The sequence below is a fragment of the Trachemys scripta genome, chromosome 14 (genome assembly GCF_013100865.1).
Source record: "Trachemys scripta elegans isolate TJP31775 chromosome 14, CAS_Tse_1.0, whole genome shotgun sequence".
NCBI classification, from domain to species: Eukaryota; Metazoa; Chordata; order Testudines; family Emydidae; genus Trachemys; species Trachemys scripta.
The window spans coordinates 22,647,230-22,664,848 of NC_048311.1; the positions used below are offsets into that span (position 1 = coordinate 22,647,230).

The 17,619-nt window shown below is 37.0% G+C and overlaps 1 protein-coding gene across 1 annotated transcript; it reads right to left on the reverse strand.

The window, feature by feature from the left end:
• Window positions 1-1,572: 1,572 nt before the first annotated feature.
• Window positions 1,573-16,306, reverse strand: ANKRD40 (ankyrin repeat domain 40). Its single transcript, XM_034790422.1, has 5 exons — window positions 15,912-16,306; window positions 10,249-10,397; window positions 8,646-9,134; window positions 6,866-7,047; window positions 1,573-3,778 (listed from the first exon to the last, which is right to left on the reverse strand). Exons 1-5 carry the CDS (start codon window positions 16,043-16,045, stop codon window positions 3,632-3,634), a joined length of 1,101 nt encoding a protein of 366 aa, XP_034646313.1. The 5' UTR covers window positions 16,046-16,306; the 3' UTR covers window positions 1,573-3,631.
• Window positions 16,307-17,619: the final 1,313 nt, after the last annotated feature.

Sequence of the window (17,619 nt, forward strand, 5' to 3'; positions counted from 1 at the left end):
TGTAGCTGGTGTCGCAAGATATTTATGTGCCAGATGTGCTAAAGATTCATATGCCTCTTTATACTTCGGCCATTGTTCCAGAGGACATGCTTCCATGCTGACGACGCGTGTTAAAAAATAATGCATTAATTAAATTTGTGACTGAACTCCTTGGGGGAGAATTGTATGTCTCCTGCTCTGTTTTACCTGCATTCTGCCATATATTTCATGTTATAGCAGTCTCAGATGATGACCCAGCACATGTTCGTTTTAAGAACACTTTCACTGCAAATTTGACAGAATGCAAAGTTACCCATGTGAAATTTCTAAAGATAGCTACAGCACTCGACCCAAGATTTAAGAATCTGAAGTGCCTTCCAAAATCTGAGAGGGATGAGGTGTGGAGCATGCTTTCAGAAGTCTTAAAAGAGCAACACTCTGATGTGGAAATTACAGAACCCAAACCACCAAAAAAGAAAATCAACCTTCTGTTGATGGCATCTGTCTCACGATGATGAAAATGAATATGCGCCGGTCTACACGGCTTTGGATGGTTATCAAGCAGAACCAGTCATCAGTACGGACGCATGTCCCCTGGAATGGTGGTTGAAGCATGAAGGGACATATGAATCTTTAGTGCATCTGGCGTGTAAATATCTTGCAACACTAGCTACAACAGTGCCATGGGAATACCTTTGCTCACTTTCAGGTGACATTGTAAACAAGAAGCGGGCAGCATTATCTTCTGCACATGTAAACAAACTTGTTTGTCTGAGTGATTGGCTGACCAAGAAGTTGGACTGACTGGACTTGTAGGCGCTAAAGTTTTACATTGTTTTATTTTTGAATGCAGGGTTTTTTTGTACATAATTCTACATTTGTAAGTCCAACTTTCATGATAAAGAGATTGCACTACAGTACTTGTATTAGGTGAATTGAAAAACACCTAATACTATTTTTTACAGTGCAAATACTTGTAATCAAAAATAAATATAAAGTGAACACTGTACACTTCGTATTCTGTTTTGTAATTGAAATCAATATATTTGAAAATGTAGAAACCGTCCACAAATATTTAAATAAATGGTATTCTATTATTGTTTAGCAGCGCGATTAATCACGATTAATTTTTTTAATCCCTTGACAGCCCTAATCTGTATGTTAATTGGCTCTGGATAAGGCCGGTAGAGGCATGATTGAGAGGGAGATGTTACTTTTTTGGTACAAAAAGAAAATGAGTAAGAAGTCTCTAGTTCAGATTGCACAGCCAGCTAAGCATATAAATACTACTTTTAGTATCTCATTCAATATTTTTCTTAAGTCAATTGTAATCATGGATTGATACATATGACTTGGTTTTTCCAAAGAATACATAGATGTAACACCTGCCATTGGATGATGATTGCGCTGAATAATGATAAAGGAAAAGTTTTAGCTGCAGTGATTGTCCTCAGGATCTGAAGTGATTTCCATTTTTCTGGTCTTCCATTTCCTACACCAACCACCACAGAAAGCAGTTTATGTAGTAGAAAAGTTGCAATTTTTTTCTATGAGCTAAAGAAAAATTCTATGTCCATGTCCATCTCTGAGAACATAATAATAATTTATTAATTATAAAAAGAATACAAGTTCAATAGAAACAAGAATCTAGAGCCAAGCAAGTCATTTAATACATAAATAATACTTAAACATTTTCACGTAGCAATGCACAAAGATAATGAATCCTTGATGGTCAGACACAATAATGTTCACATGATACAGTTATCCAATTAATTCAGTTAGCAAAGCTAATATGCTCAGTTATAAATTGCATAAGGTATAAGTATAAAAATATTCCTTTGAATGCATAGATAGCTACCAGCAACTGCGTAATATAATCACTATACCAAATGAATTTAGTCAATCCAATGGCTGACCTTTTCACTGGTAAAGCATACCAGTTCATTCATAAAAACGACAGTACTTTTACAGATAAAATGGCTTCTGAATGACAAAAGCCTAAAATAGGTCTCTTCTGTCAGTCAGTAAGAATGCAGGTCAGTAATTATATGGTGAGCAATTGTTCTACTATATAAACTTCCATCACAGTGGTTAGATCAACATCAGTAAGCTGGTATAAAAGAAACAGATTGTCCCTGGATCAGACTACACCGCATCTCTCCTTTAACATTTATGCCATGAGAAGAGACTTATCTTGTTACAGTCTGTTCTACTGATATTATCCATTTTATAAACCCTAAGTTAATGTGTAGTGCTTAAATCCAATTAACTAAGAGTTAGGAAGTTAGGTTCTTTGGAAAAGAAAGGCACTAAGAAAAAAATCTTAATAGTGGAGAGAGTTCAAATCAGCAGTCAACTATGTTCTCCTGTTATCTAGAGCTTTCATCCATCTAATTCTCAGTACAGTACATACTTCTATAGCTAGGTTAACAGATTAGGTCCTTTCTGCTAAAGAGGATGGTTTTGTAAATTTTAAAAAAAAAGTGAATAAACTGGATAAAAAAATCCTTAACAGATTACTCAACTTGAATGTTTTCCAATGTATTTATTCCAGGATTTCATAGCAGAGGAGCATAACACTGAATTTAAGTTAGCAGGAATGTGAAAAGGTGACCATGCAATAAGAAACATAAATAGTTGTCTTTGAAAAAGAAAAAAAATGCCTAGAAATCCCAAGATTCAAATGTCATCCCAGTTTTTAAAATGCTAAGCATTTGACTAGCTTCCTTTTTACATAATAAATTTACGGTTTCAGGGATTGATCTGTTCATGAAAGGATGAGTTGGAGGAAAATGGAACTGCAATATTTGTGCTCCTTTCTCATGTGGAAATCACATTGACTTGTCCATGGAGTGAAAAATAACTGCCATTTTAAAGCAGCAGTAGAGAAACTTCTTGATCATAAAGCAACAAAAGAGAGAAGGAGAGAGAGAGGAAGAGGACCTTTTGTTATCAAACATTTCAATACCGTGTGTTGAGAAGCAGCCATGAGATTTAAAAAACCCTAGCTATTTTGGTCAATGGTATATTTACAATTTGGGTAACAACTGTAATTTTTTATCTTCAACCTGAGAAATATTTATAAATGAGGTTTAAGAAACCACATCTAATTAGTAACTTAATACTTAAACGAGACAAATGGAGTTTTGTGCTTCTTCCACAGACTTAAATCCTTCCATTTTCCTCCTAAACAAGGGGTATGTTTGCTTGTCACCTCACGCATGTATCTCCTATTAATGACAGTGGGATGTCTGTGCACATTAAGTAATTTGGTTCAAACACTAAATGGGTTTCATGTTCTGTCCTTCAGCATAAGTGCTTCTGCTATTTTATAGCTAACAATTATTAGAACAATTTAAGCTTTTCCTTGAGAGCTTCTAACTCTACAGTGTTTGAAGTCAGGGATTACTGTTGTGTAAGGAACAGAGTGCTACATGAATAGACTCAGAATTCTACCATTGCTTTCTTTTCATAAGCACAGTTTCATATCAGAGCAAGTTAGTCTGAGATGAGCTGTAGGTTGTAACTGTGCATGACATGTCAACTTTATCTCAAAAGTAATAAAATAGAATTTTTCAGGATATTAGCCCTTATAAGTTCATTGCTTTAAAGCACAAGATACAAATATTTTGTTTTATGCTGCTTTAAACAGTTAATAAGTCAGTTTTGATGCTTTATTGTTGTAACAAGGCCTTTCAGTCAATATAGATGCAGCATTTCTAAACAGAAAGTTATTGTCATTGATTATTAGAACCAGCTCCAGTTCTTGGAAATCCTGAAGTCTTGCAACATCTTTGTCCTTAAATAAATAAATTTAAAAATGCAGTACGTTAGTAGCATCCACAATAAATACTGCACAGGAGTTCAGTTTTGCAGATTTAAGGAGGAAAAAACACAGATGTACGCTAGCAGGGGGCAAGTATTTACCCAGCAGTTTGACTCCATTTTGCTTATCTAGCTATAAGGCAGACACTCCTATTGCATGTTGCATTACTTTAGCATTCTATTTACTTTAGATTTCATACTTTTTTTAAAATGTAGTTATTTTAAGTGGTATGGTGTTTCCTAATTGGAGACTTCTGGCTCTTCTATTGTGTAACTCTGAGAAAATCATTTTACTGTTCTCTGTCTCTGTTAAATGGATGCAGAACTTGCCTCTCACCGGAGTGCTGCGAGCCTCTGGCTAGTCTACACTGGCAAAGTTAAAGCACTGCCACATAGCTCCCAGCACTGGTGCACTGTCTACACTGGTGCTTTACAGCTCTGAAACTTGCTGCGCTCAGGGGGGTGTTTTTTCATACCCCTGAGTGAGAAAGTTGCAGCACTGTAAAATGCCAGTGTAGACCAGCCCTGAGTTAACTAACTGTATACAAATGGGCTGTGAGATCCTCAGACAAGTGCACAATATTTTAATAAGCTCAATTGACCACTTCGTGATCAGTCTGTTTGGCTTCATTGTTGTGTGATTTGGGTTTGGCCGAATCCTTCTTCAGGAAGTCTAATTCTTTTTGTTTCCAACGTGCAGTATCAACCGTAGACTAATGTGCCAAGCAAATGTACAACAAATTAAGGTTACCAATAGATGAAGGGAAGATTTATAGTTCAAGGGAGTTCTTCAATATTATTGACAGGCAATGAAAATGATTAGTGGAATTAAAGCTTGTATTATGTGCTTTAAAGATCTATTGCATACTATCTATAAACAGCTTGGAACAGGGTCCTCTGGGACCCCTTACCCCAATAATCTTTTTTCTTCCTCCCTGACCTATCAAAAACTCTCACATTGATCCATGCTTCCACTCCAAGAGGCCCTGAAGCCAGCTTCTTCTGGAGCAAGCAGCACTCCGACCAACCCCATTCCTGACCTGGCTGACTCAAGTCAGAGTGAGTAAACGAAGGCACTCGCAAACAGTAAGTAAGCAATCAGGCTCTGATCCCCTGAGTGGCCACACTTTGTAACTAGACAGCATTAAGACTTAATTTTTTTGTAATCTCAGAAAACAAGTGTCCTCTAGTTTTGCTGACAAAAATCTCTAAGAATTAGCGACACTCTTACAGAGGACATTTTGAACAAACTTAGCTGGCATATTTTAGAACTACTTATTCCTTTGCAACCCAAGAAAATGAATCTTTCAAAGAGTCAGAATGTCATCTTATACTGGGTGCAGGTACGGTCCACTGAAGTCTGTTAATCTAGCACTAATCAGATTAGCTCCACCATTTGACGCCAACAACATGCTAAGGATTTGTGTGTGAAGGAAGGGTCACTCGTGAACTAGGAAAACAGATACAAAAAGTCCAAGTCTTCCATTTATTATGCAGGCAAGTCCCATTCCCTTCAATGGGACATTTGCCTGTGTAAGGACTGCACAAACTGTACCTAACTCAAAACATTTTCCCTACAATTTAGTTGCTTTTTAAAAGGAATGTTTAAAATTTAATTAGATTAGTAAGGCTCACCTGAGTATCATAAACCTTTCAACCATTCATGACAGTACGTCATGGGGTATGTTATTACACTGAATTTCTGAACATAGTTAAAAGTGAAATATAAAAGTCACACAGTACAGAATACCAGTGCAGGAAAGCCATCAAGAAGTTAGGGGTTTAGAGCTTATTTTATTAAATAGGAAACACGGTGGCAGCCCAAAGCACTCTCATTTAATAAGATGTTCCACTGTACAATTTACAGAGAGGAGCTTATTTCCAAAAAAAAAAAATTCCAGTATAAATAAAGGTTTAAAGAGTTGCTGAGGATTTATTTAGCCACACAGTTCTCAGTGCCTCACAAGCCCTGTATAGCTAAAATCAGTGCAGGTCTTTCAAAGCGCCGAAGTAAGGTAATGTGAATAAAACAAGGCAATTCAGCTATAGCTGATGATCTGACTTTAACCTCCCAATATGAAAGAATACTATTCAACACAATATTTGCAATATAGTGTTATCAGTGAGTGCATGGGTTGATCATGGATCAATCCCAAACTGAGAAATATGCTGATGGGGACCATTAACTGTAGGACCCAGGATCTGTGAGATTTTGCAGTCAAAACAGCCCTCTAGTTTAGGAAACATGAACTGAAGATTGGAAGACAAGAGGGAAAATTAGATAATTCTGTAAAGTTGAATATCTTGCATTTAGGGTCTCATCTGAGGATCTCCAAGCGCTTTACAAACACCACACCCCTCTGAATTACCTAACTACTACAATCCTCCTCTTATTTTGATGCACATAAAAGTTCATTGACTTGCTCAAGGAGTCAGAGTGGGAACCAGAATGCAGATATGATTTCCACTCTTCTGCTCTGTCCCCTAGACCTAACTTGTGGATGGAGGGAAAGGAGGAAGAAAGGTGTATAAAATACAAAGACTGCTCCTTAATGTCTTTTTACATGATGTTAAACAGTAAAGTAACTGACAGTACAGTTATAGCCAAGTGCCTCCCTTGTCCCAGCCCCTTGGACAGTCTCTTATCCTCCATCCAACCTCTGCATCTTTCTTCAGTGCTGCAGGCCCAAACTATGCCACAGCTATGCATGATTGGCTGATGCAACCATCAGATGCCCTCCTACCAGTCTTGTATGCATCTGACTGAGAAGTTTTATCCCTTTTCTATGGATCCTGAAACATTCAATAACAGCCCACTTATTCCATGATCAGGGGATTATAAGAAAGCTCATTACTGGTTATGGATCTACTGTATTTCTCTAAGACAACAAACATCATTAAAAACACGACGTTTGCCACTTTGCAACGATAGCAGTATGCCAAATCTCATATTCAAAGATGTAAGGAATATTGCAGGTTGCTTGAGGGATGAATGATGCATTTTTAATGATGCCCACAACAGCAATAAAAATAACTTTTGCTTAAAGCTGAAGGTTCTTACCTTTCTTAATACCGTATTTGGTAATTTTCTGATCTTCTCTACATGTTCTGGATTAACACCCAGTTCACTGCAACTCACTCTGAGCAGTTCCTTATAGGTTAGTTCTTGTCTGTCCAGTTCAATTTCAATGAAGTCATTCTCTCTAAGAGAAAGGTTCTGAATTCTCACCTTAAGCACCAGTTCTAGTAAAACATATACATACAGATATTAATACCTATTACTTATAAGTATGCATGATCATCCAAATAAGAACTGGAAAAAAATAAATGTGACTTCATTCCATCAGTAATACTAATAAATCTCAAAATGTTATCCTAAAATCATTTCATTCATTATTTTTGATTTAGTTTTATTTAATGTGAATGTAGGTGAAAAGAGCTGGATTCTGAGCTCTGGAGACTGAAATCCTATTCAGGACAAGAACAGCACAGGCAGTGGCCATGTAAGCTTCCACATAACCCATCAACTTCTCACAGCCTTAGTCTGAAAGGACAACGGCTAGAGGTGAGGATGTAGCTCAGTCTCCATGTTTCTCATTCCTTCACAGAGAAGCTACAGCAAAAGTGCCACTTGTAGCTGTTTCTGTGGAGTCCCATTAGGAACTTATCTGCGATAGTCACATTTATTTTATATAGGCCAATATACACCCATAGTAATAATCAAATACGGACAATATTACTTATAATCTAATTGAGTTACTACTGCTCTGAACAATGAGGAGTCCGGTGTCACCTTAAAGACTAAAAAAATTTATTTGGGCATAAGCTTTCGTGGGTAAAAAACCCACTTCCTACTGCTCTGAACTGGATTTCAGCTGGCAACATTTTTATCTTCTATTACCAATTTTCTGAGCAATCCAATACTGCATAACTCAGTGCTCTGTTATTGGTGATCGCACATTAAAATTCATATGGATCTTCTCACAGCTCCCATTCAAAGAGAAGTCTGGACCTTTTAACTGCAATTCCAGAACTGGCTACACTGAACTGATGGGGTGGTTTTACTAAATATATATAATATAATTACCCCCAGGAATGATAAATAATACTTCCTCTATGTACATTAAGTGGTCAGCTCCCCGAACAGGTTGAGATACCAAAGCTTCCCCCTCAAATTAATTGGACATAGGCCTGTGTTTTGTATTTGAGTCTAGAGTTCTGTACCACAGTTATGGTGTTAGACTACCCTCGCATCTGTATGTTTTTACAAAACCTTAGATGAGTAAGAAATGTTTTCACTGATATTTGTATTAAAAATTCCAGTGGATACAATTTTTTTAAACGTGCCCTAAAATGTCTGTGACACAAACAAGGAATCATGCATAAGAACATGAAAGTGAAAGACTAGAGAAGCACTATAGACATGAATAACATTGACTAGCATGCATCCGATGAAGTGGGGTTTAGCCCACAAAAGCTTATGCTCAAATAAATTTGTTAAAAGCAACAGAGGGTCCTGTGGCACCTTTAAGACTAACAGAAGTATTGGGAGCATAAGCTTTCGTGGGTAAGAACCTCACTTCTTCAGATGCAAGTATCCTCTGTTGCTTTTTACAGATTCAGACTAACACGGCTACCCCTCTGATACATAAATTTGTTAGTCTCTAAGGTGCCACAAGTACTCCTCGTTCTTTTTGCTGATACAGACTAACACGGCTACCACTCTGAAACCACTGACTAGTCTATTTTCATTCTCCAACACGACAGCATCCAGGAAGAACAGAGCAAAAAAATAATAGTAGCATTAATTTTTAAAATTTGTAATCATAATTTAATGTTACCTTGCATATTAAATGGGAAAGCTCCAGGGAAGAAAAATGGCTGAAATGTTGGCATAGGCCCCAGACATGAGCCATTCTGTTGCTGAGATACAGGCTGTTTTGATGCAGCTGGAGAAGGGAAACTTCTGCTCTGAGGCACAGATGCCTGGTGAATGGGACCATTCTGGACTACAGGCTTCGGGCATTCTGGCATGGTACAGGCTCCGGGTGATGTCAACATATCTTCATTATCAGCCACTGCAGAAGCAACATTTTCATGTTGTGATGTTGCAGAAGCGCATGCTTTGACTCGAGGTAATGAAATGGGATAATCTACAGCTTGCAATTCTAAGGATACGGGGAAGCTTCCATTCAGCGAGCCAGTGGAAGGGTCTGGAATGCTGTTACTCATTGTGTTATAAACATAAGGGAAAGGTGGATTAGCCAAATAATCCGGGACAATTGGCAAGTCTGAGTCTTGCTTCAAATCTGCAAGTTCATCCTCTTCCACTATAGAGGAAAGAAAAAAAAGTCCAGTGAATAAAGTTAGTTATGACTAGTTAAGGAGAACTAAAATTGTCCTAGTACATTGTGGTTTTTAGACTCAGACTGTTTACACACACCCACACAGAGGATACAAGACCAAAGAAAGAGCTCTAAAGCTCTATGTATAGTTCACATAACTGTGCTAAGGGGTTCCATAAAAACAAAGCTTATGTGACTAGGATATTCCACAAACACCTCTACTTTCCCCCAAACACTTGGACTGATATAGAATCTGCCATCTTTTAAGAAAAATGTCCTGTGGCCAATATTTTGTGCCATATTATCAGCTGGCATAACTTCATTGTCTTCATAATGGGCATAAACCAGAGGAATAAATGGAGGGCAGTAGATTTTGAGGTTTGCTGTGAATACCAAGAGTGTGTGTGTGGGGGGGAGTATACAGTATCTTTAGAACTGAAAGAACTACTGACTCAACTGTAGATAGATATTAACAAAGGCAGAAATCAAACAGAAAGGGGTGCAAAAGGTAGGAGAAACTCAAAGATTCTGAATAGGCTTCAAACTAATTCTCATCTTTAGTAGCAACATTGCTACTTTGATAGTTACAAGCACAATATACTAATGGATCCCTTAGGGTTGCTACTCTATCACTATACTTTTATGGAATAAGATACAATCTTCAATTGAGATCAATGCAGTTAACCCCTTAAATAAGCTTCCTGATATTTTATGGAATTATCAGTCATATACTCTAAAGGCTTTATATATATTAGTAAGATTTCCCTCTCCTTATTTCCATTTGAAAATATGTATCAAGCCGCAAATTTTGTAGTAAACAAATTCTGTGACATTTTCATTTGTCAAAATTAAGCTTTTTTCCCTTCCACATACAAAAAAAAAAGTCACCATAAAAGCCCCGCTGAACCAACATTCCTGAAGTTGTGGTTTCTTTCTCAGTAAAGACTCTGAAGGCCAAATGGGAATTACTGCCACAGAATTGTAAGCTTTTAAATACAGATTCAGCACCCACCCAAAAGCACAACAGAGCAGGACCATAATTATTAAAATAGATCATTACTGGAGTCTTCAAAGTTTTGATATTAACTAATCAACTTACCTCCCAATGTTTTCCTAATCTCTCTCTTTGAGGTTAACTGGGCTGGCGTTTCTCCTTTACTTGTGAGAATCTCCTTATCAGCACCAGACTCTATCAGATAAGACACCACTTGAGTATGGTTCCGTTTGCATGCCCAGTGCAAACAAGTCCTGCACAAGGAAAATGTTGGTGCTATATGAAATAACCATGCTACAGGAGATGAATTTTATTCCTACCCGCTGTGTATAAAAAAGTCAGGGCCTAGCTTTCCCAAAAAAGAACAACATTCATTTAGCACATATACTAAAATTGGAATGATACAGAGAAGATTAGCATTATCAAGCTGAGATATATTCCTTGAAAATTTCTTGTAGTCTGCAGTGACACCTGCTGTTAGCCTTTCCCTGCAGTAATGCTTTTACCACCACCGTTACTATTTTTGACAACAGCAGATGGTTTCTGTTTAAAGTTTAACTAAATCTCTCACCTTTTAGCTTTTAAAAGCTAAAAAACTAATTTCAAGAATATGTCACCTTCTGCATCTTTTTACATTTGTTTTTCAAAAGAAGATGACCGAATATATTATAAGCTTAACAATAGATCCATATTTCAAGTGATAATTTAAATTCATAGAATGTTTAATTTTGTTAATCGAAATAAACAAGAATTTTTTTCTGTTCACCACACCAACCAAAATGAAACAGACTAGTTCCTGAGCAAAGATCTTCAGAGAACCAAACTAATTTCAATTTGATTAAATCTCAAAACAGAGTTGACGAGAATCATTTTTATTTTCTGAGATAACTCCTCACCAGGACATTTTGAGGTACCTTACAACCAAAAGAAGAATTGAGCTTTCGTATTACACTGGTTTTCACCAAATTATCACACTGACATAAACACTGGTAAATTGCCAATAAATAACTTTGTAGAACCCTAACTTTTTTAGTGGATCAATTTCAACACTTTTCCCTATCACAACTTTCATATAAACTGTAGTCCTAGTGGCTTTACAAAGATAGTGAATAAGACAACTGGAGTCAGATCCTGATCCTGCAGTCCTTACCCAGGCAAAACCCCTAGTAAGGAATATAAGATGTGTCAAGATAACGATCGCAAGAAAGAAATTCTCAGATACTGGCAAGGGAGAAAAAAATATATTCCAAAAAACGTACCCCTACTTCATACAGACAGAGATTTTGGTGAAGGAAAGAATTCACTCACAAAGAAGGTCTGTAGTTTTGGTTTAGGCAAAAGGCACATTTCCCCCGATGGTGGTGGTTCTTTAGAGGAATCCCCAGAGTTGATCCCCTGAAGAAATGTAGGGGCGGGTCAGTCTCCCTGGTGTTTATAAGAGTTTACAATGTGTCTGCATGTTATAATATGCAAAAACTGTATGGCCATCCCATTTTCCCCTCAAAGCACTACCTCACAGCTTAAGAGCAGTACCCTAGTTTCAATGATTTTCTAGTGCTGTTTCTCCACCACCCTTCCCAATGCTGTTCTTTAAACTGCATGAAAACCCTTAATCCTTTTCCAGACTAATAGAAAGGAGAGGAAAGGATGTTTAGAGTTACATACAAGCAGAGTGAGAAAGAAGTGGTGTAAAGTCTCTTAGAAAACTTGTGTGATTAAAAAGATTCACTTCAGTCCAAAGACCTGCTCCAGGAAGCATTTGTTTGTTAAGGAAAAGGTGTGGTCACACCTGTCTAACTTTAAACTTTAGAATACGTTGTGTTTTGCCCAACAGCACCACCTATGACACATCAAGAGTTTTTGCAGTTGTTGATTTTTTTTGTTTGGTCGGTTGGTTTTGTTTACTCCTGAAGAAGGGGCTGATGGGAGGAAATAGTATGGTAGTTATAAAACCTCATGCATGCATGTGAGAATCAGACTAATTAAAGCAAGAGAAAGCAAAGTACACACAGAATCTTGCTTGTTTTATATGCCAGTATGATTAAGACTGTCCGGCAAGAAACAAAGGGCCTAATTATGCAAATTTTTATCACTGGGTTTAGTATTTCTTTGTGGAAGAAGCCCCACAGAATACAAAGCAATAAGATTATTAACTGTAGTAAGTGCTGTTGTGTAGAATTGGGGCCCGGATTAAAAAACCCACCGCGATAATAATAGTGTGTGTGTGTGTGTGTGTGTGTGTGTCACAGTAGTGCCTAGTGTCCCCAGATGACACTGGGGCCCGACTGCGCTAGACAATATACATACACATAATAGGAGACAAAAGGTCTCTCCCTCAAAAGGTTTACAATCTAAACAGAAAAGACAAACAAAGGACGGGAAGAGAAATGGAAACCCAGAGGGGTGAAATGAGTTGCACAAGGTCACAAGCAGTCGTAGTGCCAGGAACAAAACCTTGATTTCTTGTCTCCCAGCCCATTGCCTGTCCATTAGCCCACACTACCTCTCTTGATGAGTGTTTATCAATTATCACTTGTCATTCAGATGTGCTTTGTGATGTTTCTTTTTAGGAGAAATAACAGCTGTTAAAACAAACATGTTTTTTTTTTTAATTATATCAAAAATTAGTCCCTATCAAAGGTTATATAGAAGCAAGTTAGGGCCTGTCTTAATTATCATTTGGTTATCTTTGGTGTATATTTTATAAAACCACACAATATTCTGAAGTTTTTGTTCCTGAGGCGGTTCATCTATTTTAAATATTTTTTAAATTCAAAATTGTGTTAAAGACAGTTGCTAGTACTATACTTATCACTTGCCAATTTTAGTAATTTTCTACTAGTTTCCCATTTTTCAAACATTTTCTATCCTACTGCTGTTTCAAAGTCCCAGAAAAACAACAGTCAAAGATGACTAAACATAAAGTGATGTCAAATGCACAATGTAAACTGAAAATGAAATAGAGAATTTCCCCCCTTTAATCTCTTTTATTTGTAGTAATTTTAGGAGCTACTTGTAACAGCCGTAGATAAATGAACAAATTTCAGACAGAAATGTGATTAAATTGATGGATAACTCACTTAGAAATGGAACTCCTGTACAGAAATTAGTTTCTGTACAAAAATTCCAAGAGTGAAAATCAAAATGTTACAGTGTTGTTTGCAATAGGAATACGTCTGCATCTGAAATGTTAAGAGCCAGATTTTCAAAAATGCTCACCATCCACAATTGGGACAAGATTTTCAAAAGAGCTCAGCTCCCTTTTAGAGATCTAGAAAGAAGCAGTCATGTTTTCAAAGGCAGAGTTTTGGGGATCTGGACCTTTAATTTTAATCACTCCATCCCTGCTGCATTGAACAGCTGCTGCTTTCCTATAAAGGTGTCTGAGTTAGGGTTGTGAATTACCTGGCATTTTTAAAAAAACAAACAATCAAAAAGCCCAATGGATAAGCCAGAAAGAGGAGGTTGCACAACAAGTGTCTGTGAATCAGCTCCCTTGTATCTACATTATTAATTATTATTACTATTATTTGTATTACCATAGCACCAATGTTAAGCATATGTTGTTAGAGGTATGCCTCAATATATATATTTAATGTAAAGAATCATAAAAGTTACATAGATATGTGTATTACAAGGCAAGGACCATCGTTTTAAAATTTCCTGATTTTGTGTGCTTAACTTCATATCCATAATGTCTTAATATACTATTGTTTGGGGGGTTGCCCTAAAAGGGTACAAGATGGAAAAACATAAGAGCAGCACAGACAGGAGTTTTCAAGATAGTTGGATAAGACTAAGATATGTCCCCCACCATAACTTCCTTCTTTTCATAAGAATTTAACTGCAAATCATCTGCTTTCAGCTGGAGACAATGCCATAAGATATGATAGTTACAGTAAAGTACTGTGTAGTCCATGACTGGACTATGCATTTGAGGTAAAAGCCACTATTTTTAAGTGTGCTGAAATAATTGTTAGAACTCAACAGAAAGAACTCCTATATTATTTACAACAAAAATCCCATGGCATCTGAGAAGAGGTCTGTGAAGCCCTCGCTGTTTTGTTTCTTTGGACTTGGTGCAAAATCTTTGAATTCAATCCTCCTGCATGTCACTTGGAGTTCAGAAGTAAAATTCTGCCAAGTCACCAGGCCTTGTGGGTTTGGGCCAAAAAATAGGTACAATCTAAAAGCTTCAGGTACTAAGGAGATGTTTGATGTAAATGCTTAGATTCCCACAGCTTCCACTTTAAATCATGAGCCTGTATTGAGAACTGCACAGATACACTCTAGTGCCATGTTGAGCCCCAATGACAAGATCAGAACTCTGCACGAATGCACGAATACAGCCACATGGTTCTCGGTGCACAATTGCAACCACTATTTGCTCCAATTGTATGTAAACCTCAGCAACTCTGGCCTAATTTAGGGTTTCATTCTGACCATTTCACGAGGATTTAATGTAGTCTAATACAGAGAGGTACTGCACACCCACAAATCCCATTTATGTCAATAGCAGCTGCAAGTATTCAGCACTTCTCAGAATCAGACCTATACACAAGACCCATTCCAGAGATGCAGCTTCTGCACACAGACTCAAAGAATATGGAAGACACAATTATAGCCAAAGTACAGAACAAGAAGCAATTTTTAAAAAATGTATTTTATGCCAGGTTTTGGTTTGTTGTCTTAATGCCAGTTTTTTGAACAAACTGATTTGATAATGAGCAGCAGTTTATTATGCATATGGAAATAATGAGAAAGTGAAATGGAAGAAAAATCACTACCTAATTCTACTCTTTAAGAAAAAAAGAAAGCAAATCATATAAGGCCTGATTTTCACAAGTGCTGAACAGCCACAGCTCCCACTGACTGTAACAGCTGTCGTGGGAACTTGGCACTTCTGAAAATCAGGCCCTTAGTTTTTAAAATTCCAGTTTATTGTCCTTTCTATTTCATACTTTCTATTTTCACTTATGTAAGCATAGCACAGTAATTCACATAAAGATATAAACCGAATCTAATCCAGGTAAAACAATCTTCAAGAATGCCTGAATTGTTAAAATCATGTTTAAAAGAGTTTTAAAAAACAACATTTTTTATGATTGGTGTGGGTATGGTTCATTATAGAAGAGTTTCAGGATTTAGGGTTGTCAAGTGGTATTTGAATGAGATGTCAAAACAAAAAAAATCTGTGAGATTTTACGTATCTCACTGAAACACACTGCAAGATCTTTTCTCATAACAGGAAGTTATTTTAAAAGTTGCCTTAAAAGTAACTCAAAATGAGCGAGCGTGGCAGGTCTGAGGTTTACCTTCCGAATGTTATTTTACTGTGCTGTGTTTGTGCAGCCAGCTTTCCTAATCCCATGAGTATAAGTAACAGAATAGAAGGTGGCAACACATTGAACTGATAGAAAATCAGAGACCAAGAATCAAAACTTTTGAAACAAAATAATGTAAGCCCAGAACAGCAATTATCAACAATACCATTACTTCCTCCTTTTAGAATAATTTTAAAGCATCTCTAGTGAGGGAGGATTAGGCAATGGGTTTAGATAGGACATTTAAATTACACTCAGAATTCAAATGGTCAACACTGGATAGCCTTGCATTAATATATTTCATATGCAAGACATATATAACGTCCACTATACCATTAGCAAACTAAGAATAAAAGGCTCTTAAAATGTTCTTTACAGTATCTGAAATTGTCAGTTTTATTAGCCTTTAAAAATACACTTCATTCATTCTGGTTAAAGGCTTACCAGCCGTTGATTTCATTTTGAGAGTTGACATTCACTCCGAATTCCACCAGTCTTTGGACCTCCCCAATATCTCCCAAAGCAGCTGCTTCTCTCAGTCTCTCCTGGAGTTCTTTCTCCTCTATAGAAGTTGTCATCTTTCTAAGGTCACTTTACTGTTAAGTAGCTGCCAAATGAAGGTGATTTAACATTTTATAAAGCTAACATACTGAGCAGCAAAGATCTAATTAACCCTGCATAATAAGAGATGTCTCTTCTTCTTTTAATTTTAAATTCATATATTGATTCTTTCTGTCTGTTACATTTAAATCAGATAGAGTCACACATTTCTGAAGAATATTAAAGACAACTGCATAGTACAGTATCTCTAGAGTGTTGCTGTTTCCTAAACTCTTCTCAGGGGGACTCTATTATCTGTGACAACTCTCTGACCTAGATTTTTAGTTCCTACCAACAGCCCTGCATGCAATTCCTGGCTGTAGCTGTCCTATTTGCTGTATGATTCATCAGATATATTCAGGTTCCTACTTGATTATTTTTATTCAACTAAAATAAAGTATTGCTTAATATACAAAGAATTTGGAATGTAGAATATCTTCTACCACAACATTATGTATTCCTACCACCCCAGAACTGCAAGTTGTTCTGCCTAGGTAGCTCCGCACCTATGTGTAGCCCCACTGAAATCAAGTGAAGTCTCCATGTGGGGAACATGGGTCCATCCAGCAGAACAATTGGTAGGATTGGGGCCACAATTGATTCCACCAATTCACATTGTTTTTACTATTGTGCTAATTTTCTTTATTCATTCTAAGTCAAATAATGAGAGAGATGGGAGAGAAAAACACTATTTCACATGCATCCGATGAAGTGGGCTGTAGCCCACAAAAGCTTAGGCTCAAATAAATTTGTTAGTCTCTAAGGTGCCACAAGTACTCCTGTTCTTTTTGCGGATACAGACTAACACGGCTGCTACTCTGAAAACTATTTCACAACTATCTTCTTATAGAACACAAGTTAAAATATACACTTAGGACTCCATCTTCAGGTCCAGCTGACCTGCACCAGCTGTATCATGGCATCTGGGGAGTCCTCCATGCTGGGAAAATTCATAACAGCTACGCTGAGCTAGAGCACATTTAAGGCCATTTTGGGCCCCAGGAGCAGCACAAAGGGGCTGTATTAGGGGCCAGAATCTGGCCCTTAGTCTAAAATACACTCTATAGTCTGGTATAGATTTAATGGCCTAATCCTTACTTATGCAAATAGTTTCACTGAAGTAATGGGATCTCAACAGTAGTAAGAATTATTCAAGTAAGTAATTACATGATTATAACAATTATTTAGAGCTATTTAAAATAACTTTTTCTGTAATGTTTGATAGTGTAAAAATAAAGCGTCTATGGCCCTGATCCTGAAAGGAAAACTGTGAGGACAGACCCCTGGGCCTGCACACACTCCAGTGACTTCAGTAGGGTTTTGTGCAAGTGCAGGGGGTCTACTGAGGCCCTGATTCTCTAAAGAGAATTACATATGTGACTAGTAATTAATTAAATCAGTAGAGCCACCTTTTTTACAAAACATGGAGACACAATCCACATAAAAATCTCATTTTTAAAAAGCAACTTTTTTTACCACTGTTTTGAGTAATGGACCTAATTCTTATGATTTTACATCAAGTTTATATCGGTAAGTACACTGACTTCAGAGG

What these genes read in the sequence shown, in the direction of transcription:
- ANKRD40 (XM_034790422.1), bottom strand. Translation starts at nt 16,045, where the DNA reads ATGACAACTTCTATAGAGGAGAAAGAACTCCAGGAGAGACTGAGAGAA. An exon ending in CAAAATGAAATCAACGGCTG is followed by an intron (nt 10,398 to 15,911) that starts GTAAGCCTTTAA and finishes TTCCTTGTGCAG; the next exon opens with GACTTGTTTGCACTGGGCAT. An exon ending in GATTAGGAAAACATTGGGAG is followed by an intron (nt 9,135 to 10,248) that starts GTAAGTTGATTA and finishes TTTCCTCTATAG; the next exon opens with TGGAAGAGGATGAACTTGCA.